At 41.7% G+C, this 23,623-nt stretch overlaps 1 protein-coding gene across 5 annotated transcripts in view; it reads left to right on the plus strand.

Moving 5' to 3' along the window:
- The window catches only part of TMEM94 (transmembrane protein 94), a 45,473-nt gene that overhangs the window by 18,830 nt on the left and 3,020 nt on the right, over nt 1-23,623 (plus strand). For 4 of the 5 annotated variants that reach the window (XM_052687862.1, XM_052687861.1, XM_052687860.1 and 1 more), the window contains 24 exons: nt 30-226; nt 1,257-1,408; nt 2,048-2,150; nt 2,443-2,529; nt 3,069-3,185; nt 6,453-6,509; nt 8,305-8,409; nt 8,940-9,104; nt 9,401-9,610; nt 9,773-10,088; nt 10,822-10,995; nt 13,526-13,628; nt 14,660-14,877; nt 16,091-16,272; nt 16,460-16,598; nt 17,249-17,364; nt 18,228-18,327; nt 20,010-20,118; nt 20,671-20,860; nt 21,364-21,441; nt 21,847-21,932; nt 22,501-22,582; nt 22,888-23,042; nt 23,369-23,463. In XM_052687862.1, coding sequence (XP_052543822.1) covers nt 30-226; nt 1,257-1,408; nt 2,048-2,150; nt 2,443-2,529; nt 3,069-3,185; nt 6,453-6,509; nt 8,305-8,409; nt 8,940-9,104; nt 9,401-9,610; nt 9,773-10,088; nt 10,822-10,995; nt 13,526-13,628; nt 14,660-14,877; nt 16,091-16,272; nt 16,460-16,598; nt 17,249-17,364; nt 18,228-18,327; nt 20,010-20,118; nt 20,671-20,860; nt 21,364-21,441; nt 21,847-21,932; nt 22,501-22,582; nt 22,888-23,042; nt 23,369-23,463 — 3,336 coding nt within the window. The remainder of the gene's footprint in view (nt 1-29; nt 227-1,256; nt 1,409-2,047; nt 2,151-2,442; nt 2,530-3,068; nt 3,186-6,452; nt 6,510-8,304; nt 8,410-8,939; nt 9,105-9,400; nt 9,611-9,772; nt 10,089-10,821; nt 10,996-13,525; nt 13,629-14,659; nt 14,878-16,090; nt 16,273-16,459; nt 16,599-17,248; nt 17,365-18,227; nt 18,328-20,009; nt 20,119-20,670; nt 20,861-21,363; nt 21,442-21,846; nt 21,933-22,500; nt 22,583-22,887; nt 23,043-23,368; nt 23,464-23,623) is intronic. The other variant, XM_052687863.1, reaches the window with a different exon arrangement.

Genomic DNA, 23,623 nt, shown 5'->3' on the forward strand with positions numbered 1-23,623 from the left:
CGTAATTCCTTCGCATCATGTGCTTTCAGATACACTTAGCAAAGAGGTGAAATGGCCAGACTCCATGTACCCTGATCTCCACATGCCTTATGCCCCATCCTGGTCCCTTCATTGGGCATACAGGGATGGTCAACTTGTGAACCTGCCTGTAAGCCTGTTAGTAGAAGGAGATGTCATTGCTTTGAGGCCAGGACAGGAATCGTTTGCTTCTCTGAGAGGAATTAAGGTAACTTGCTTGTCTTAGTTCCCTGGCCTTTCCTTTTCTTGTTAATACTAGAAATTTCAAAGTATGAATTATGGAAATATTTGATTCTTCTGACCTTTGAAATGCTTTGAAACTCCAGTTCAAAGAAAGTGCTTTGTTAGACAGCTCTATCTTCCTTAAAAACACCCGAACCCAACAGACTGGAGACACTAATGCGATACTGAAGCACCATATCTCTATTTATCCATTTTCCAGGTCAAGGGTTAAGTGTAATATGCTGCTGATTTAAGTATAATAAATCTGTCCAGTAGGATGATATGATATACAATCCCTCTACTTTGTCCTGTTTTTTATGTGGAGCAGTGAGTTAGTCTGTTTTGACCTTCTTGCTACTGATTTAGTGTAAAAGAAAATAACATAAACTACCTGGAGTAGAAGTACATTAGCAAATCAATTGCAAAATCTATGCAAAGAGTTTGCTGCTTAAAGAAACTTAGCAGCAGTTTAAAGCTTGACATTTACTTACCTTTGTTGTTAATTTTGACTTTTACTCCAAATGCTTTTAAACTAAGACAGCAAAGACTTGGGTTAGATATTAGGAGGAAGTTTTCACTCAGAGGGTGGTGATGCATTGGAACACGTTGCCCAAGGAGGTTGTGGATGCCTCATCCCTGGAGGCATTCAAAGCCGTGCTAGATGTGGCTTTGGGCAGCCTGGTCCGGTGGCTGGCAACCCTGCACATACCAGGAGGGTTCAAACTAGATGGTTTTTGAGGTCCCAGGCCACTCCATGATTCTATGAAATGCTAAAATTCATGAATAACCAGGTGTGTTTTGTTACTTCTGAAGGCCCACAAGCATTTAATTTTGCTTCAAGTTTGAAGCAGCAGTTTAACTAATGAATTTTTTGAGAGCTGACAGAGAACTGTGACAAGTGTGTATTATCACTTGTGGTGGGAGAAATGCTGCTGGACTCAACCTCCAGTCTGCGGAAACAGGATTCCACTGAGTCCCCAGATGAGCAGCCTTTGGCTCACTGACTTCTTTTCTAGGATGATGAGCACATAGTTCTGGAGCCAGGAGATCTATTTCCACCTTTCTCACCTCCACCCTCCCCAAGAGGAGAAGTGAAAAAGGGACCTCAGAACCCTCAGCTGTATCGTCTGTTCCGTGTCTTGAAGACTCCAATAATTGATAATGTCAGGTGAGTTAAATACTGTGCTCAACGGTTTCACAGCTTATCTTGATCCTTGCTGATGCCTTGTATCAGGAAAAAAGTGAAATTTTACCAGTCCAGCCCAGGAATTTCCTAATATGCTTTGCTGTGTCATCTGTATTACCTAGGAATGCCTTGCTGTAAGATCGTTACTGTTTGTCTTCACTTGTCCTTGTTAGCTGATAGACTGATATTTTAAAACATGCATGCTAACATATGCATCACTGCTCATTACTTTCAAAGTCAATTTCAACAATGCAGGGAGGTCATAGATTTCATGCATTTGATAGCAGAGATTTTTGACCCCGTTGAGATTATTTTAAATCTCAGAGATTGAGACTGAGGATGTAGATGAATTGATAAATCTCTGGCCAGTGGCATCTTCTGTAGCTCAGAGGCCAGGATCTTGAGGTAATTATAAAATCACTGCATCCATTCCAACTTGAAAGCAAGCCACATTTTGGGGGGGAAAAAAAAAAGATATTCTCCATCTTAAAGCTGTCGAGTCTTGGTTTCTCTTTCAAAGGCTCTCCTTGTTAGCAAAGGCTGAACACAGTTTCTATCTGAGAAAAGTGCAGGGCTAGGATCTTGTTTCCTAAAATTGCAAGCTGTTTTCTGTTTTTTCAGGTGGTGTCTGGAAATGGCGTTGTCACGTCCTGTGACAGCCCTGGATAATGAGAGATTCACTGTGCAGTCTGTGATGTTGAAATATGCTGTCCCTATTGTACTGGTAGGTCTCATTTAAAGCCTTTGTATTGAATATAGCTGTGTTTTGTCAATAAAGGTGAAGAATTTGCAGCCGTCAACAGGAAATTGTGGCCCAGCTCTAACTCATGCAGCTGACGTGTATCTTCAGGAGTGCAGAGGAGCAGAACTACTGAGCTGCCCATCTATGAGAGTGAAGAACAGCAGACCAAGTGTATCCTCCAGATTTTTTTCTCAGGGCTGAGAATGTTATGAGGAAGCAAAAACTTCCTTACAAGTACCAGTAATTTGCTGATGGTGTCAACTCTGAATTGCAGGCTGGCTTCCTAATCACCAATGCTGTGCGCTTCATTTTCAAAGCTCCTGGAATTGCTTCTTGGCAGCATACTCTTCTTCAGCTACAGGTAAAGAATGTGCTGAGCTCCACTACCCCTTTCTACCCCAAAGCACCGCTGTGGCAATTCCCTCTATCAGCAACTTGCTTCATTCCATGACAACATCCTGTGTACGCGCTGCCCTGTGCACATCAGACCCAAGAGCTCTCAGTGGTGAAGAACAATAACACTACTCTGTCTGTTCCTTCTGTGTTGTTCTTTGTTTTCTCTTTCTTTCTCACCGTGTATCCATATCTGTAAATACACATATGTATCTGGTATGTTTTTCTTTTAAACTTTAAGAGCTTATGCCAAATTCAGCAAAAAAGAAAAAACAGCTACAAGTTGATGCAATGTATTCATAGCCTTCTTCATTACAAACTCTTAAGGGTATGTGTGTCTCCCCTTCTGTGCTTCTCCTTATACTGTGTTGCTTTCAGTGCAAGCTGTCTGTGTACTTCCTGCTGTTGCCTTTTACCAGTCCACTCTGGTGGAAAAGAGGTTGTATAACAGGTTTAACTTCTTGTTGTCTCTGTGCTTACTTGTGATTGGAGGTTTTATTTTTTCAGGTGAATGGAGTCCTGCCCATCCTTCCATTGCTTTTTCCTGTCCTGTGGATTCTTGCTACAGCCTTTGGAGAAGCCAGAGTCTTGGCCCAGATGAGTAAGGCCTCATCCACGTCACTGGTAGGTATCTGTCCACATCAAACCATTGCAGAGAAAGGAGCAGTAGATGAGAAGGGCTCTGTGAAGTAAGGACAGTGCATTTGACACGTAATCAAAAAAAACCCTGTTGGATCTTTGAGTGTCCTGGCTAGATCATTTTCCTGCAGCACCATGTGACTTTTTCTTGCACAGATGTTCCAGTTTTTCAGCTGGCCTACAAATGCATTCTATAACCCAAGGGTGATAGGAAGATTCAGTGATACCCTAAATCTCTTCAAGGCATGCGCTTTCTATCAGCTAAATGTAAACTGTCAGAGGAGTCAACATGGAGATAAATGCCACGCAGTGTCCATAACTAGAGAAATTAAGCCATGGAGAAGGAATGTGATACATAAGATCCTTTGTTATAACCTGTGGGCTGAGCAGCCCTTTCTTGAGGCTCTGGGGCTTGGCTTGCAGACCTAGCCTTGCCAGTGGGTCAGAAAGTAAGGCAAATTTTTGGTGACTGTTCTGGTTTGGCAAATGGAAATTTGCTAGTCTGATGGATATGTGGTTTTGAACTGGATATGCTGATGGGTGTCTCTTATTTTCTCCCAGTGGCAACATTGGTGAGGTGCACTGTGCTGTTTGTTGTCTCTGCTGATTTCTGCTAAGCTTGTGCTTGAACGAAGTTTCTCTCTCCTTTATGTTCTTCCTTGGCCTCCGTGGTCCTGGTTCTGTTTTCTGTTCTCTGCCCTATAGGTTGTACACAACTAAACTGGGAGGATAAACTCATGCTTCCCCCTCCAATGGCACAACTGCACCTTTACCATCCCTTTTCAGTGTTTCCTCCTTTCTACATTTTCCATCCATTCTCAGCATCACTTTGTTACTATCTTTAGAACCATCTCTTGCCCTACACATCAGAACTCCTTAGCTTCCATACTTCCTCATTCTCAACATATCCATTTGCCCTGTTACTCACATTTGCACCTGTGTTGAGTTCTTTTGTATCTTCTTGTACAGGCAACTCATTCTGTCCAACCAGCTCTTTCTGTGACATCTCAAACTCAATCCTCCATCTTTGTTGCTGCAGAAAAACCATTGTAGTGTGCCTAAGTCATTCTCACTCTTCACTAGGGAAGTGTGCTTTTGGCATCTCTATTTCACTCTTTCATTCTCTATATTCTGTTTAAAGTGTAAGACCTTCTTCAGTCATTTGACGTGTGTGACACTTCTCTCTGTCTTCTGCACCCTCCCATTACATTCAAGCTCTTTGATTTTTATTTTATTTTTTTTTTTTAAGGCCATAGGCAACTCTTATGACCAGTTAGTCGTAACTGCATGGCAGATACCACTGGCTGCCCCAAAGGAGCCCCTGCCTCAAGTTTCATTACTATGGTTGCATTATAGCAGCATTCCTTTTAGTAGGGGATTTGATGTTGGTTTGAAAATATTCCTGCTGCTTTTGACAGGTTGTTTCAGTAATGATTTAGTGTTAAAAATTGACATTCATATGTGAGCGTTTTTGTAGAATCTGATTTCCAGCACTTGAAACTTAACCTCCTTTGTCTCATAGATTTAAGAACAAATCAATAAAGTTTCTGTTCTGTGGTAACTGCTCACAATCCCTTTTACCATCTCTTTGATTAAGTAAACTTTTTAAACACCTTGAGTCACTGCAAGCATATCTGCCAATTCTCTAATATTTGTTTTATCTTTCCTCTTAGCTTTCTCCAGTGCTTCAGGATCACTGTAGAATTATGAATCTCCACAACCCATAAATATTCCAGTAACAGTTTGTGCTTGAGCTAAACTTGAGAATAATTTGAGCTTTATGTTCCCTTGTTAGTGCAACAAAAGATCACAGTAGATTTTTTAGCCGTTGCCTTAAATGGCCAGCTGTTTTTCAACAAATAATTTGCAGGGTTACTGCTTTCTAAGTGTACTACATCAACAGCATTACTTTTATCAGTCCAGTTTGTTATTCTATCAAAAAATATAATATACTTGTGTTGTTTGGTGCTGATTGTATTATTCTACTTCCGTTCTTTTAATATGTGCTTTATATCAGTTGCTCCATTATGCTGTTTGAAATCACAGTCAGTCTGGGCTCTTGTGGTAACTTGATGTGTTCTCCTTATCCTCATTAGGCATTGTCACCACATTAGCTTTCATCCACTGCATTAGGTCTTAAATCCATGCTTCAAACCTAGAAAAGGTAAAAAGTCAGCAGTGGCAGTCACAAATTTGTCTATTTTAAAAACAAATTTAGTTTCAGTTGCTAGTGTTAAAATGGAAAATACTTCGTAGTCATCATACGATATGAACATATCACTGAATAATGAGTAATGGTATTTAACATATCTGGTTTGCTTGCAATGTCATCTGCAATTCCACTGTTTTCATCAAACAATGGATTAGTGAACTTGTTCTTAGTTTTTTTTTTTATTTCTGTTTTCACTCCTTCTCAAAACCAGACATTATTATTTTTACTGTGGGATTGTTGCTTGTTAAATTTAAATAAAATATTGCTAACTGTTCCTAGTTATCCTTCATAATTTTCAATTTAAATTATTTCTAACTGATCTGTGTTGGCTTTTTACAGATGTTTAAAGCTGATTTCTTCTAAAGTGACAGATGCATTATTATTTGGGTTATTGTTTTTTTAATATATACAAATTTTATTGCCATGTTCATTTATGCTTATCAATCTACTTCAATTTAAACTTTTTTTTTCAAAATTACATCTTCTGTTTAATTCCTTTAAGCTGGATGCACAATTTTTCAGTTAGTAAAATTTGCAGTGGAATTCCATGTGCCTCATGGTAGCGCTCTACAAAAAATAATTTCTTTTTGTTTCCTATCCAAAATCTATTCACATCATCTCATTCCTTCAGCAAGTACCTGCTTTTGCAGTCACTCTCATCTAGTTCCTTTCTTTTAACCGATCTGTGTAGTTAAGAAAAGGTCAGTCAATACTGACTTTGTCTTACAGTGACTGTCCAGGAAAATGTTCTGCTGGGTCTAATTGCTGTTATTTTCTCTGTAGACTTTTAGATAACAACTGTGTCTTCTGTGATATACCAGCGCCAAGCACTTTGTGCTTCACAAGTAGATAATGCCACTGCCATAGTCCATTAAAAACATAATTGCTTCGGAGAATTATTGATCTGTCTTGGTATAGGAGTCCTCATAGGGCAGGACTTTTGCTTTCTTCTCTCTAAAGGCATAGTACTTAGGGATGCATCTTCTTCAGGACACATTTCTGAGCATAATTATAGTAACTGGTCTCTTCTCTTGCTGCAGCTTGCTAAGTTTTCAGAGGACACTCTCAGCAGCTACACAGAGATGGTATCTTCTCAGGTACTCTTATTATGAATTGTTTTCTTACATCTTTCATCTTCACGATATCCTTTCCCTTCCTTTCTGATCCCCTGCTTGTTCCCAGAGCCGTTTTTGCTTGTGCCTGTTGTCTGTTCTCACACTTCTGCTGCTTTAATTTGCTGTGCATGCAGGTTGCATGTCTTTCCCCTACACCTGCCCATGTAGACACTGCTCTACTGACCACAAATTGAGGCACTTTTCATACTGAGTACAGCTGTGCTTTTCTGAATATTGCAGATGATTTGAAATCAACTTTTTCTGTACTGAAGAAAGTGCCTCTTTAAAGATTTATTCCAGGAGTAAAATAATTTGGTGTGTGTCAGAAAGAAGTATTTTACTTATACTAGGAACACTTAGTTCTCCAAGCCAAAACTAAAGAACAGTGAGAACAGGGGTCAGTGTCAAGACCAAATGTGAAAAGGGGAGCGTAGGATGTTCATGCAAGAACTCTGATCTTGTTTCAGAGGCTTGCTAATGAGCTTAAGCACATTACTAATCCTTCAAAATCTGGGGCAAATAAACATTTGAAAGAGATGTTTACCGGGGGAGGAACTGCATCTGGTTACTCTGTAAATTGCATCACCCAGATTAAACAGGTAGGTGGAGGAAAGACACTTCACTATTCTAGCATTCAGATTCCCATTTCCATAAGGAAGCAGATGAACTCCAAAAGCAATTAAAAGTCCTGCATATCGTAAGAATCAATTTATGTCCCCTCACTCCTAGCCGTATAGAGGAGTGCACATTGAGACACATGCTTTCTTTGTTGAATATTGTTGTCCTTCTCTGCCAGTTCATCATTTTAGCTGAGCTATTTTTCAGGTATTGAAACGGGATTGATTTGAGCTCAACTTCCCGTTGTAAGAGACCTGCTTCTTTTCTTTTGTACCTATGTAAAAACTTTGCCTGCAAGAAACTGGTTTAAATGAGTGTTTTGTTTTGTTTTTCCCCTCGTGTTAGCTCTTGCATTCAGCCTCATGACTGTACTTACCCTTAGGATCTAAGGAACTGGTTCTAAGGATCTCTGAAGGAAATGTTCTGCAGTGACAGCATTCCAGAGCAACAGCTAAAAAGCAAAAAACAAAAAATAAAAAAATAAAAAAAAATTGTAAGGCAAACCTGGTTTTGCTGGCTTTGGGTATACACAGAGAAAAGTCTAGTGTTCGAGTTGATACCTACCATCCAGGCCCTCTCTGAAATGTTTTTATGTGAAAGATACAGGGTGCTAAGTGCCACCATGACATTTGAATTTTGCAAATTATCTCCATCCTTCCTTTTATTACTGCGTTGATATGCTTCATTTATAACGATGCAGTCAGTAGTCAGCCCACCTCGACTTCATTTCCAACTTTGTCACTTCCCCAGTGACTTTACCCAGTTTGCAGTGTGATTATCTTAAAGCGTAAGGCAGGGCCTCACATTCCTTACTCCAAGGGGATGAGAGGAAAAAAATACCAAGAGGTACCAGCTAAATTAGTCCAAAGAAATCCCTTTAGAATTTCTTCCTATGTTTTTGGATAAGCAAAGGTAGTTTCAGTGAATTCTCAATTCAGCAATCAAAATTTCTGTTGGTATCCTTTGTGAGAAAGGAATGCCTTCCCTTGAGAACAACAACATATTTCAGTTAACAGGTTCGTACGAAGACTGATGTTTATCTTGTAGTGTGTTACTGTGTTGAACCAGAAAGCAGGTAATGTCATAATTTTTCCTTCTCTCCCCTCGTCTTCTCTGAATGAGTCTTTAATTAGATGATGTTCTGTGCTTCCCTTGGCAGGAAATGATACGCTGTATCTGGAGCCACTTCTTATGTGTTTTAAAAGGCAAATCTCCAACACTGAGCTTCACCTCCAGCTTGCTCCATAGTCTGGGATCTGTCACTGTGAGTACTGTTGGGCTGTTAGGAGGGCTGTTAGGAGAGGCCTTCAGTAGATGCTTCATTTGCATCGATCGTGTAGTCCTTGCCTGAGCACTGACTATTAGTAGTCAGTTCACTGTGATGGGAATAGATACCCGTCAGGTATCTTGCAGAAGATCTTAAAGCTGTCGTGTCTAAGCATATTGACAGGCTAAAACAATAGTGAGAGATACTCCGTGCTATCTAATATGAATGATATCTGTATGTTCTACAATCTTCTGCCAACTCTTGAAACAGGTTCATTAGTTGCTTCCTTATCATGGGCTTCGTGCCTGATTTTGCAATCCCAAGATCAAATTGGTATTAAACAACCAATCAGTCCAGGTAGAAATATCAGATGCTGGAGATTCTTAAGATAGAAGGTTGATGAAGGAGGGACTTATCTGGCCTCCTACATGTTTATTCAACTTGATGATATTTGCAACTATGTGTGAATGCTTATATGTGTTTTCACTGAAATTTTGCATTCTTGGGGATGTTGTGGGATGTTCTAGGTGCTCTGCTGTGTAGACAAGCAGGGGATTCTCTCCTGGCCAAATCCTAGCCCAGAGACTGTTCTGTTCTTCAGTGGGAAGGTGGAACCACGTCATGATAGCCATGAAGATCTGACTGATGAGCTCTCTACACGGTCCTTCTGCCACCCTGAGATGGACGATGAGGTGAGGGATATGTAATCCATAACGTAGCATGTTAGCTGTAAGCATACTATGACTGACATACACAGTTTGGTATTACAGAAGGGTCTCTTTGCTTGTGCAGAAGTCTTGTGACCATAATTCTTTGCTTATAAGATTAAGAATCTATGAGGATGAGGTCCTCTTCTATAGGAGTCCTAAAACAGCGTTTTTCCTTCCCTTTCTCTCTGTCACCACTTCAGCACATTTTGCATATTAATCAAAAGTTGTTCATGTTCAAGTGCTGAATCACCACTGTTCATTTTGTTGGTATTTTGCAGCCCCATGAAAGAGATGCTTTGCTCTCTGGCCCTTTGGCAGACACAGTCCATGTGACTAATGAGCAAGAGAGGAACAACTGGTCTAGCGACCCTCCAAAGGCTCCTGATGCCCATGCCCACCGAAAGCCAAACAGCAGAAGCAAGCATCCCTCTGGGTCCAATGTGAGTTTTAGCAAGGACACAGAGGGTGGAGAAGAAGAACATAGTCAGGTAAGACATATAGAAGGGGCACACAATTAGTCTTCTGTGGATCTACAAGATAGACAAACCTGTAGAGTCTTCTGTTTGGGGAATTTGAGAGTTCCCTGAGGAATTCTGGGCTCAAGCTGTAATCATTGAAGCTAACTAGAATTTTCCTATCTGTTGCATTAGGTTGCTGGTGACACTGAGGTGCTGGCTTGTGAGGCTGAAGATTTTGTGTGTGACTACCACCTTGAGATGCTTAGCCTGTCCCAAGACCAACAGAACCCCTCTTGCATCCAGTTTGATGACTCCAACTGGCAAATACACCTGAATTCCCTCAAGCCTCTGGGTCTGAATGTGCTGCTCAATCTTTGCAATGCCACTGTGACAGAACGCCTGTGCCGCTTCTCCGACCATCTCTGCAACATAGCTCTCCAGGAAACTCACAATGCTGTGCTGCCTGTCCACGTGCCTTGGGGCCTCTGTGAGCTTGCCAGGCTAATAGGTAAGAAGAACTTGAATGTGTGGATGCAGAGAAATCAGTGCTGCCACTTAATCCTTAGAAAGGATATGCAAAATACTTTCTCAGACCTGGTTTCTGAGAAGGTAGAATTACAGAGCTGTCATTGTCAGGTTGCCAAAGTAATCTATTAAAGATGGTGCTTTGGAAAGTTCAGATACTGTAGACATTAGCAAAGGAAAAAACGTCATCAAGGATATTTCCAGCAAGCCCTAGGTCTAATACCAAATCTAGGTTTGGTATTCTCCTGGCTCAAATCTGCAGTTTTTGTTCAGGGACAAAAAGAACTGCTAATGGAAAGATAGATGCTCTGTCTTTACCACAGTGCTTTACCATGAGATTGGGTATAAATGATGTTGTGTACCTCTGTTAATATTATAGATGGGAAAACTGAAGCACACAGGAGGTAAGATGCAGCACTAGAATTGTAATCTGAAAGCTTTTGAACTCAATTCTGTGCTTGTTCTTCACAGCTCCTTTCTTCAATGAATCAGAATCATGAAAGCTGTAATTACTAGTAAAATCTAGTCCTTCTGAATATTTTTCATCATAATCTTGGAACATCTTGGCGTAGATGCTCTGTGAGCACTAATTGACCTACCTATTACTGGGGAAAGTCAAAATGAGAGCAGGCAAGATAGATGGCACAGAAGCAGGAGATAGGAATATTCTTTTGCTTTGGTTACTGTCTAATTTTTTCCTCATATTCATGTTTCAGGTTTCACACCAGGTGCCAAAGATCTTTTCAAGCAGGAGAATTATTTGGCCTTGTACCGCTTGCCAAGCGATGAGATGGTTAAGGAGACAATGCTGGGGAAGCTTTCATCAATCACCAAGAGAAGACCACCCTTGACTCACATGATTAACCTGTTTGTGAAGGACACCACAACCAGTAAGGCTGCCTCTTTCTTTGTGTGTCCACGTAGGTCAGGAGCATCTTTTTCCCAGAGAACCTAGAAAATATTCAGGAACAGCTTGGAGACTCCAACTGACTGGTGATAGCCTTGCTCTGCCTATGATCAGTACAGATAAGTTCAACAAACCTAAATGATCAGTGCTACGGAATACTGAAAGGGGAATTCTTCTCAACCCTGGATTATTCAAGGATCATGAAATATTTTTTTTAAAATTGTCTTAGTATTTGTCAAGTCTGTTTTCTGGGACCAAATAGCAGTGTAGAACAAGGTGGGTTTTGAATAGTCTTCATTTGGTTGGTGAAACTGATACTGCACAGGTTTGAATATTTCTCAGGGTATTAGCTAGTGATGCTTATCCTTCTCATAACACAAATCATAAATTACTATTAGAAAGTTGTACAGTGTAGTAGTGTATTATATATTTCTGTATTACATTCTAATAAGAAATCACAGAAATCTTAGGCAAACCCATGATGATCATGAATGCAGCCTCTGAGGCCGTGCTGGTTTCTCCACTCCTACTGCTCCCTGTTCCAATAGGAAGGGACTAGGATGGAAGGGATGTGCAGATGGATGCAGTGAGGTTCTAAAAGCGCCTTAGCAAGATTTAACAGTTTGCCCAACAGAGGTCTTAGTCTCTTAATAATACCTTTAATTAACTGAACTCAGCTTTCTGGAGTTGGAGTTTGTTCAATATTGAATCTGAAATACAGCTACTATATTGGCCCAAGATTTATCAAGTAAATGGGGCTTCTCTTAGTTGTTTCTTCTTAAACTTGTATCTTAATTTATGTAAGAGCTTTTTTGTTTGTCCCAATAGCTGCTATCTTGCCTTAGTATCAGCAAAATTCTTGCTCACATAGTGTAGATGAAAACCTTCAGTGTTGCCTCATTTCAACTCCTTATCCTCAATTTTAAACGGTTTAGTTCATAGGCTGGAGCTCAGACGAATACATGTGTGACCTGGATTATGCTGTCTAGAGTAAGTTTGAAGGGGAGTTTTGCGAGCAAGGTTATTTAACCATTGGGGCACTTCTCATGTGATAGTTTTGGTCCTTGAAACATTCTAAAATGTGTGCAAACAAATAATGGATTATGCAGATATTATTGCATGAAATCAAATAATTGTGTTTTCACTGAGTCAGACCAGAATACTGTAACTAACCTCTTCTGATTCACTATTTGTGAATAAATCTTTGAATCCACCCACTCCCACATACATAAGGGATGTACATAAATTGACAACTGTAGCAGAAACAGATGGTAATTTATCTGTATTTCCCTTAGTATTCCATTGAAATACGTGCCTTCCCTTTGGCAGCATTCTTCCCAAATCGTTAGTAACCACATGGAAATGAGGAGCTCACCTGAATTCTCACCAAAGTGAAGTGGCACAATACTGCCCAATTTCCCTTGCTATAGCTGTATTCTTAGCTTCTTTTTGCTCTCATTGGCTCAGCTCTAGAGGCCTAGTTCTCTCTAATGAATACCAGCATTCATGAATGGGTAGCTGTCTTCCGTGTCCTGTTCATCTTTTCTCTCCTTTGTGCCAGAGAAATTCTGTCCTTCATGTTCATGATTTAGAGAAGAAAGAGGCTGAGCTAACATTGGACAGCTGACTGAGTGCCCTCCAGTTTATAGGACATGATGTCACTGTCATCTGTCCCTTAGAGGAACTGTTGTGTGGCATGCTGTTGACACTGTATGGAAATCATATGGGAAAAGATTGCAGTTGCTGTCAGATACAAATGTAGGTGTGTGCACGTGTGTCATGTGCACGTTCTTGCTCTCTGTCTGGGGCATAGACATTCCATGAAAGTCTTGTTCTCTTTTTCCCAGCAAGGACTATCTGACCATAGGACCTAGGTGGGAAGGATTAAGTGTTTATGCAATAAAATTAATGCCATACAAGTACTCCTTTATGTCCTTGAAACAGGCTCCTTCTTTCATGCACAGTTCCTATTCATCTTGGAGGATTGTTACTCTGATAAACTTGGTGCACAATAACTCTCTGTAGCAGAAAGCAGAGAGCTGCTATGTTTTGGAAAATTCCCCGGTGTTCCTGAAGGTCCCTGCTGGATTTGTGCAAGTGTATTTTCTTGGCTCTTGATTTCATTAGCTAGCATGAGCATTTCGTCAATGTTTATATTCTCATGAGAAGATGCACACAAGAATATCTTTTCTTCTGTTCCATTGTATGCAGGAGCAAGATTTTTTTCCCAGCTTCTGTAGGAGTGGGATTGTTAATACAATATAATAGAATAGAAACCGATCATCTGCCTCACATTTTATCACAGCCTTGTTTGAACTTGCAGTTGGGCAAGTAGCAGCTGAATACGTTATTCAATCTTGAATAATTTCTTAAAGGGGAGCTGAGGACTTTATGGAGGAGAGCATGAACCAGTGGATCAAAGAACCACTATTTTAACAAAGGAGCAGTTAGTATGATCTCTTGCCTGGGATCCTGTATGTGTGTTGCTGACTCATTGCTTACCTGTATTTCAGGTACTGAGCAGATGTTTTCACATGGGACAGCCGACATCATCCTTGAAGCCTGCACAGACTTCTGGGATGGTACTGATATTTACCCCCTCTCTGGCTCTGACAGGTGAGCATCTTGTCATTTGATGCATTTAGGGACTGCAGTTAAATTGCAGCAGGAACCTGGTCACTGTATTAAAAGCTATTTAATAGAAGCTTGAAGTAGGTTATGAACATAAGTTGTCTCTGCTTATAATTAACTGTTATAATTATAGCAGTATAAAAGATGAGATGTCAAGAAATAACAATGTATGACTAAACCATTTCGTACTCTATCTGTTGACGTAGTGTCCTCTTGTAAGTGGACTGTGACTGTACCATGTAGCAGAATGATGAATTCTAATCTGATCATGTGATGGTGGCAAAGAATTGTTGTTGTTGTTCAATAAATGGCTCATGTATTACAGGAAAGTGATCAATTCATCTTACTGTTGACACATTCAAACCAGTCCATCATAATGCATCACACCCTATTAGTCTTGTATCTGTTCAGTATCTGGCAATGTCTCTTGCATTTTATCCGTAAGACAAATTTCTGTTCCTTCTAGCAGAACAGACAGACTAGCAATGTTTAGTTTTACTGAATAGTAACCAATGGAAAAATACTATGTACATTCGAATTTGTTGCCTTTATGAGTTCAGCATAGGGAAGGAACTTTATTCTAGTGACTAAATATTGTCTAAATGTAGACTTGAAATACAGCTTCTGGGACCCACACTATGAAAGGGAATATCAAAAAAGTCTGTTACTGTAACTATCTGCTGTAAATATTACTGTCAGAGTTGTGAGTTGCTTCATGTTTATCTTATATAAATAAACTCTGATTAATTGATTTCTACTGTCATACATAAAAGTCATCTGTCAGTCACATAAGGCATATCATTAAGTGTGTTCAAAGAGTGCTGTGTTCATATTCATCAATTTGTCTAATCAATATGCAGCAATGCTCACCACTGCCTCTGTTGGAACACAGCCCTGTTCCTCACAGAACATGTTTTTCCAGCTACCCAGTTGGTGATTTCTGTATCAAACTATTTGTACGTTGTCAGAAATGCAGCACATTTCTGCTAAATCTGTTTTTTGTCTCTTCCATACAGGAAGAAGGTGTTAGATTTCTACCAGCGAGCCTGCCTTTCAGGGTACTGTTCAGCTTTTGCATACAAGCCAATGCATTGTGCCTTGTCCTCCCAGCTCAATGGCAAGTGCATAGAACTGGTGCAGGTCCCTGGACAGAGTGCTATCTTCACATGCTGTGATCTGCCTGGGACAACCCCCATCAAACAGAGTAGTCGGAGGAATAGCTGGAGCTCAGATGGTGTGTATGTGTTTCCTGTTCTGTCTATAAGAAGTTATTCTACTAGCCAGGTGCTTTCTTTCGGATTGGTCTAGAGCTGTAAGAACATTGTTGCACTGATTAAGCAATAAGAGTGTCTGAAGTAGATGCGTTTCCAGAAGAAGTAATGATGCAGAAGCTGCTTAGTATGATTCTAGTTTGGCTATCGAAGCTTGCACAGTTTTGTTTTTTTTGCCTTGGGAAGTCTGTTTCTTTATGCAGGCAATTGTGAGTCAAGACTCCTGGGTATTTTGGTGCTTAGTATGCTGTCTGACTGACTTTACGGAAGTCACTTATTTTTTCAAAGCAACTAAATGTTTGAAGGTGTATATGACTACTCTCCTGTGATGGATTTTGCTGCTGTGCTGAAGGATAAGGTTCCCAGTAGATGTAGAATTGTACCTATCCTCCAGAACAGCAACTGAGAAATAAGCACATACCGTTACATAAGGCGATACAGGAAATTCTTTTGTAAGACTAACCTTAATCTGTTTCTGCCTTGGTCTCCCATACTGTAAAATGTGAGTAATAGGGTTTTCAACATCTGTGAAGCAGTAGTGACTGCGTGTTTTCAAAACACCTTTCAGTCTCACCTATGGCAAACTTTGTGACTATACTGTATAAAGTGTTTTGTTATTTTGTTCCTCATGCTGTATCCAGCTCCCATTTACACAGGTGGTGATGGTGAAGGAACACTCTCAAAGAGCCTTTGCAGGCTCTTTGGAAGTATCTGCAATATCTCTCAGGGGAACATGACCCAGTTCCTCTACATCAGCCTCTTGTACTCTGAAGCCTCTTTGCCTCAGCCAGACTTACCATACTTATAAACACAGTATGATGTATTTAAAATGCATATGCGAATGTTTTGCAGCACATATCTTCTACCTTTCTGCGCCAATTTCTCGTGACTGATCCCTGTTTTCTGTTTCGTCTTTTTTCTTTACATGCTGTTTCATACTCTTATTCTCACGTGTGGGGATGTTCTGAAACTGCTTCTGTGGTTGGGTGTGCTGGAACAAATGGATGCCTCTTAACTTTCCTGTGTGTGTGTGTGTGTGTGTTGCATGTTTCTGTGTCTGGATACCATGTCCCTGCATATTACCTTAATGGCCTCTCCCACCGTGTGTATTGTTATCTGATGCGCATCTGGTCTCTTGTGTCTCAATGTGATTGCACGCTGTTTGCATGCTTGAAGAAGGGATTGGCGAAGTGATGGAGAAAGAAGACTGTATCCAGGCTCTGAGTGGACAGATCTTCATGGGAATGGTCTCATCTCAGTATCAGGCCCGTCTTGACATTGTCCGCCTTATTGATGGATTGGTCAATGCCTGCATTCGTTTTGTCTACTTCTCCTTGGAAGATGAGCTCAAAAGCAAGGTAAGCTGTCTTTGCTGACCCCTGAACTTGCATGTCCCAGCTGTCGAACTGGAGGGTTTAGCTCCAAGGTTAACTTGATTCACTTCCCTACGGGGTCCAGAAGGTACTTACGCTCCAATATGGCATTGGTCTGCAGTACTCTTCGTGTGGATAGCTATACTAAACTCTTTTGCCTGCTCTCCTCTAGGTGTTTGCTGAGAAGATGGGTCTTGAAACTGGCTGGAATTGTCACATATCTTTAACACCCAATGGAGATGTGCCTGGATCTGAGATCCCTCCTTCCAGTCCCAGCCATGCTGGCTCTCTGCATGATGACCTACATCAGGGTGAGAGAACTCCACCTAATCGGCTTTGAATGCCACGTTTCCAGAATGGTTCCCTTAAACCCATTCATAGAATTGTTTCCTCACCAGATATCTGGTCCTTTAGATCTTTGAGCACAAAACAAGGTGGGCCTGAGGTGTGTGCATGTGTGAGTGAGAGAGCCTTACACTTATATATACACTTATAAATGTGTATATATACATTTATACATTCCTACCCAGGCAGTGCTCTAGCTGTTGGAAACAAGCATCCTTCTGTGCACAAATTGCCATGCTTTTGCAAGTGCTCATCAGTGATTTTGGTTCTTGCTAAAATGGTGGTTAAGCCACTGGAAATCAGTCTCTTACCTGTTAATTAGTCTTCTCTTACTTTAAGCAGGCTTCCATCACACTCCTCTTCTAAAAGAAAGAACAGAACAGATAAACTTTCATGTATCAAAAGAGCAGAGACTAGGCTATTATATCTACTTCTGCACACATTAGTCATCTAAAAAAACTGCATCTTAGATGATTGAGGGGGATCTAAGTGTTAACCTAGAAAATAAGGCTTCACATTTCCTTGCTTCTGCAATGCTGTGTGAATATATCATGTAATTGGTACAAGAATGGCAGAGGTGGGTTTGGGCTTATTGTTTGTGCTGTCTCTGCTCCAGTTTCTCGAGATGATGTGGAGGGACTCTTGCTAATGGAAGAGGAAGGGCATTCAGATCTCATCAGCTTTCAGCCAACAGACAGTGACATCCCAAGCTTCTTGGAAGACTGTAACAGGGTGAGGCTCCCTCTCCCTATACACTCTGTGGTATTGTCAGGGTCACTATAATCATAACAGCATACTGGAGAATTCATTTTTCAAGCCAATTGTTGACTGGTTCATATGGCTTGGAAACTAGGGGTTGGGATTACTGATAATCTCTTGGTTAATCACTTTTACTGAATGTATTTACGTATATTTTCTCTGGATTTTAAAAGAGGAGATAATGACCCGCAGAGTGGTCTTGAGAGGCTCATCTCAGTCTGTCTGGATTCCCTTGCCGTGTGCTGGGGAAGGAGTGGAAACATGCTCACACTGCACAGAGATGGAAGAAACTTCTAACCTCCATCCATGAGCAGTAGTAGCTGGTAGTGGCCAGCAGTCAGAGTGTGGGACATATTCTTCCTGCCAGAAACTGAGACATGCTCAGCACAGGTTACGGAATATCTAATAGATACAGATTTATAAAAGTAATCTTTTAAAAGTTTATAAAAAGTGGGCTGTGTTTAGGAAGCAAAATTCATTCCCTTGCTGTGTAATATGGCTGCAACTGCAGTAGCAGGTATATGTGCTGGCAGATGGCCCATATTCCCTAACCAAATTCTACACACAGATAAAAATTCCTTACAAATTCTTGAGACAGATGTTGTTTTGGTTTTTTTGTTTTGGTTTTTTTGTGGTCGTACAAACCCTAAAGGACTGCACAGATTGCCTGGTACATCCGTGTAGAACTTCAGTAGGAAGATGACTTCTAGTGGCCTTGGAAAGGCAGCTTCTGTCTGCATTTATCCTGGGAGTCATCATTATAATTTCAGCAATTCTTCGTTGTCTGCCTCCCTCATACATACACTCCTGCTTAGTCTCCTCTTTGTCTTTTTCAGGCCAAACTTCCACGGGGGATCCACCAGGTCAGACCTCACCTGCAAAACATTGACAATGTGCCTTTGCTGGTGCCCCTCTTCACAGACTGCACCCCAGAGAGTAAGTGGCACAGAGCCTGGGTCTGTCCTAGAACTAGGTGTAATTACTTTCCCCCTGCACATTCTCTGGCTCTTCTGGGTGTGGACCAGAATTATTAGTGAATAACACAGAACAGAACAGAAATCCAAAGGGGTATTTTAATATTAATGACCATCTATTGCTACCTGAGGGGAGGCAGACCTTTGTCTTAATACAACTTTCCTTAGTTACAGAAATGAGCTAAGAGTCACTTCACTTGTAATAAAAAAAAAAAAAAAGAGACACAAGTAAACATCCACAATGCTACTGCTTTTTATGAAGGGTTATCAATGTGCTAGGAACCTTTGCTTCCTTATGTAACTCAGAAATCACCTCCCAAAAGTACTTTTCTCTGGCAGTTACCATGGCACCACTAGCTGCTTTGCAGTTTTTGACTGCAGAGACCAAAAAGAACAACATTTCTTTTTCACAGAAACACTGTTTTATCTAAAGGGCCTGACTGCTCAACTGGCAAATACCTGTCCTGAGAATTTCTTGCCCTGAAGAGATTACAAACTAAATACAGAGGCAGTAACTATAAAAGGAAAAAATTACACACAGCAAGGAAGAAGAAAAGTCTCTGGAAAGGAGCAAGGGTGCACATTGCATTACCCAGAACTTTACCTCCAGAGCCACTGCTCCACTTTTCCCTTGATGGGATATCTCATAAGCCTCTATTTGCTGCTTCGTGACTTGGGCTAGCTTCTCTGTGAGCTCCCGCCAGTATTTGCCAAGCTTCACAGCTGATGTCAAAATGATGGTGTCCTGGGTAAGACGGGCCACTAATCCCTGGCAATCTATTTTCAGTATAAATCCCAAGCATCGTGATGATGTGACATTTTCAGGTACTTCTGGGCACAGTTCAAAGGTGTGCCAATGAGAATCAGCTACAGACCAGTCTGCCTAGGTGCTCAGTGTATTTAATCTTTCTCTGCACTTCCCCACTTCATCTAACCTCTTGCTGTTCTGCAGACCCAGGTGCACCAAACATTTAGATTAGTTATTTTATAGGCATCTGCAGAGAAGATGGGTGTTTTGTTTCCCTTGACCTCTTTAGAAAACTCATATTCACAGAGTTCTGTGCACAGAGCTACAGAAGGAAAGTCAGATCAAAAAGCAGTTTTGATTTAGAGTCCTCAAGAAGACGTTAATAAAAAGATTGAGGGCTTAGAGGTAGGGCTGGGATTGGAGTTACAGGGACTTGCTCTGAGCAAGGCTAAGCATGGTCTGCTTCGTTATATTCTTTTTGTTCCTTCAGACTTGGAAGAGCAGTGAGTTGATGCAGAATTTGAGATTATGTATTTCAGGTTTGAATTAAAGTAAATTTAGTTTCTGCTGTTTTCTAGCAAGACCATCTGATGCTGATGTCATTTGTTTTACACAACCAGGGTATACCTAGAACTCTGGCCAGAAAGAGGCATGCTAGAGATACAGATCTCAGTGTCACAGCATTGTGAATCACAGCTCAGTTCCTTCAGTAGACAGATAAAGGGCACGTGAACTGCAATTAATTACCCATCTGTTTGTGTCCTTTGACTTTGAATCTGATTACACATGAGGGGTCATTTTAAAAGATCTGTCTGCTCAGTATTCAGACTAGAAAGGGTGTGTGAAACCTACATGCTTAATAAGATAATGCACTTTCTCTTTCGGTCTCCTTGCAGCCATGTGTGAGATGATTAAGATCATGCAGGAGTATGGGGAGGTGACTTGCTGTCTGGGAAGCTCTGCCAACCTGCGGAATAGCTGCCTCTTCCTGCAAAGTGATATCAGGTAGGACAGGATCCAGAGTCCTCTTTTGCCTTGGGGTTATACAATGCCCAACTATGGGTCACAGCAGACCTGGGGACTGTCAGGAGGATTGCTTTGTCTATAGTTGTTAGCTAATTGCGTCACTATAAGGGACATTTTGAATGGTGTTGGGTGGGATCCCATTATTTTTGAGTCAAGTGACTGCTTGGATTTGTTGATACAGATTTTTCTCTATCTTAGAAAGGAAGCTGTTACTCTTACATGCTGAAATACTGCTCGCCAACTGGAAATGCAAAAGCTTCCTGTTTGTGCAAAATAGTGGCAGTGCCCCTCTGGATCAACCAGTTTGTTGACCTTGAGCCATACAACAGAATATATTCATTATTTCTCTGGGAATAACTGAAAGCCTGGGATGATTGATCCTGAATTCATATCTCAAATAAGGACTTAATTACCAGCAAGGCAGATAGGGGTGGCATGGCACAGCGTGAGTTTACAGGCTGGCCTGTAGTGGAGAACAGTTTCTCCTTTGGGATGAGGTATTTTCCTAATGCTCCTGTGTTGTTCACACAGTATAGCACTGGACCCTCTCTACCCATCCCGCTGCTCCTGGGAGACCTTTGGCTATGCCACCAGCACCACCATGACTCATGCCTCTGATGAGCTCACCCCACTGCAGCTCTCAGGACAGCTCAATAGCCTGCCTTGTTCCATGTCCTTCCGCCAAGAAGAGAGTACCAGCATTATAAGACTTATAGAGCAGGTGAGCCAGACATATTCCCTTTCTAGATTTCTCTATCTTTGGCCCGCCCCTTTCTGCCTGCAGCTCATGAGGAGCAAAGCCAAGAGCCTGTGTGAGCATTCTTGTTGAGTTGCCTCCAGTGAGCTGCCAACATTAGCTGTGCTTGGGTCTCCTGTCATTTGTGCAGAAAGCACAAAAGATTCTTCCTGTCTGACGCTGCTGGTCCAAAGTATAGAGGATGACTTGGGAATGGTGCCCTGTGGCATCATGACAAGAAAGTAATTCAACTGAATGAAGTATAAATTTGTTGAGATTCCATAGCTGGAAAAAACACATGCTACAGTGAGGCATTACCCCCAGAAAATCTAGGAGGTTTAAACAAACCTACCCTTTTGTTAAATTCTGTCCTTCCATCACAACCTCTGCATCTAGGCAGGATGCTTCTCCTCTCCTGCAGGCTACACGATCTGCCCCTGCCTGCTCCCATCACAGTGAGGGCTCTGAGGATTTGTGCTTCCTTCCAGGCCCGGCATGCAACTTATGGGATCCGCAAGTGTTTCCTCTTCCTGCTGCAGTGCCAGTTGACGTTGGTCGTCATTCAGGTGAATCCTGGCCTGACTGGGGACAGCATTTAGGTCAGCAGACAGGGGTGCTAGCAAGGATACTGGGTGGCTGCAGCAGGGCAGCCTTGCAAGGTGGGGAGATAGCCTTCAGGCAGTTTAATACAGCATGTTTGGAAAAGTTACAATAAAGATTATAAGGTCACAGTCCACACTCCCCCTTCTCCTTGATACTCTTACAGAAGTTTCTCTCCTACTCATTTTTCCTTGGAGAAAAGCATCCCCTACAGCATCTGCCCTAATAGCCTAAAAAGTATGGAAGGGCTGTGCAGCAGCCCACTAGTTACCAGATCACACTAGTGTTCTGTGGGAGGATGGTGGCGCCTGGGGGTAACGGGGCTGTCCTAGCACTGCTCACACTCTTCACTCTGGACTGTTCCTGTCTAGTTCCTGTCCTGCCTGGTACAGCTGCCTCCCATCCTAAGTACCACAGATATTGTGTGGCTCTCTTGTTTCTGCTACCCACTGCTCAGGTGAGTCTGTCAGGCAGGGTGAAACATCCTGCTTTCAACCACCTACCACACAGACAAGTCCCCCAACCTACTATGTCTGTGTCTATGAGGAAAGGAAGTGACATCACTCACAGCATGCTAAGGAGGCTTCTATATGCCTTCTATGACAAGATGCTGGAAAATACAGATAGGAGTATTTGTGTACTGCTGGGTAAGCTCTGCATGCTACCTGAGAGCTTTTTTTTATCTTATGGTTTGAACTTTCACCTGAGAATAATTTCCTAATCCTGATTCTGCTGCACTGGCTGAGGTGTGATGGAGAGCATAGTGCATTAGGCAAAGGCCAAGGTGCCACTAGTCAATTTTCCCTATCACACAGTTACAAGTTGCCTCTCTCAATTTGCTCCTGCCATGCCTGAGAACTTCAACAGCACGCACCTGAAAGAGTGGGATATGAGCATAGTTCAAGTACTCACCACTGAAGTGCCAATGCTCCAGTCAATGTTCTTCAGTTTCAAATGTTAGTCCACAAAGCAAAAGATTTGGTGCCTGAACCTTATTAATGAGAAACTGACCTCCCTTTCTTCAGCATTTCACTCCTGGGCAAGCCTCCCCACAGCTCCATCATGACCATGGCAACAGGAAAAAACTTGACTTCTATTCCTAAGAAGGTAGGTGGCCCGTCATAGAAGAATGTTTTCCCCTTCCTTCTCTTTGTCCACACAGTGACACATAGCTAAGAACTTGTGCTAATGTAGGTCTTCCGAAATAACTCAGTAAACTGATCTGTGATGTAAGCAATCCTTATTAAAACTCTAGCATGGACACAAGGGGAATCTCCTGTTGCCCATATGCCTACAGAGCAGATTCACAGTGCAACATCCAGAAACTGTACTGCAGCCTCTGATAGTTCATGTTAGGGACCTTGGGCCAATGACATGCCTGTGTCACTCTACTGCCTCTCCCTTATCCACAGACTCAGCACTACTTCCTGTTCTGCTTCTTGCTGAAATTCAGCGTGACCATCTGTTCCTGCCTCATCTGCTTCGGTTTCACACTGCATGAGTCCTGCAAAGAGGTTAATACTACCAGCCTCAATCTCACAGCTTGCCCCTCCATTATGCTGCACAGGTGAGGAACCAAGTCTGGCACTGTACACCCTCTTGCTATTCCCAGGTAGAAGTGATCCCCCTCTAACAAGCTTCAGGCTCTTACATGAGCTAACTTTAATGTCTTTACAGTGTTCTCCCTAGCCTTGCCAATAACATCTTTAAGGCAAAAGCTGGCCTTGTTCAGTATCATGTGGTATCAGGACAGCCAGTTTTTCTAGCGAGAGTCTGACTCCAATCTCACACCCAATTCTCTCCACTATCAAAGCAAGACATGGCCCTAGAGGGAGCAGGTTAGACAGTAAGTTCCTACTGTTAACTTATTTCTTGTGTTCTCTCATTTACTAGCAATGTTCATGGTGCTCCTGACTGGTTTGGGACACTTTCCAATGTTCTTCTTGTAGCCCAGAAGCTCACAGCTGGCCTGATTGTTTTACACACAGGTGAGTCCTTACTCTCAGCACCCATCTCCCCAGCTCTAGGAAAAAACATGCATCTTGTGTTTCTTCTTGTGTCCCCACTATGCACAAACTCCATTAGAAGCAGAAACTCTTACGGCCTCCTGACAAAAACATGAAGTCTGTTATATTACTGTACATCACC

Source organism: Tympanuchus pallidicinctus, unplaced genomic scaffold, assembly GCF_026119805.1.
Source record: "Tympanuchus pallidicinctus isolate F22 unplaced genomic scaffold, pur_lepc_1.0 scaffold23, whole genome shotgun sequence".
Taxonomy (NCBI): domain Eukaryota; kingdom Metazoa; phylum Chordata; class Aves; order Galliformes; family Phasianidae; genus Tympanuchus; species Tympanuchus pallidicinctus.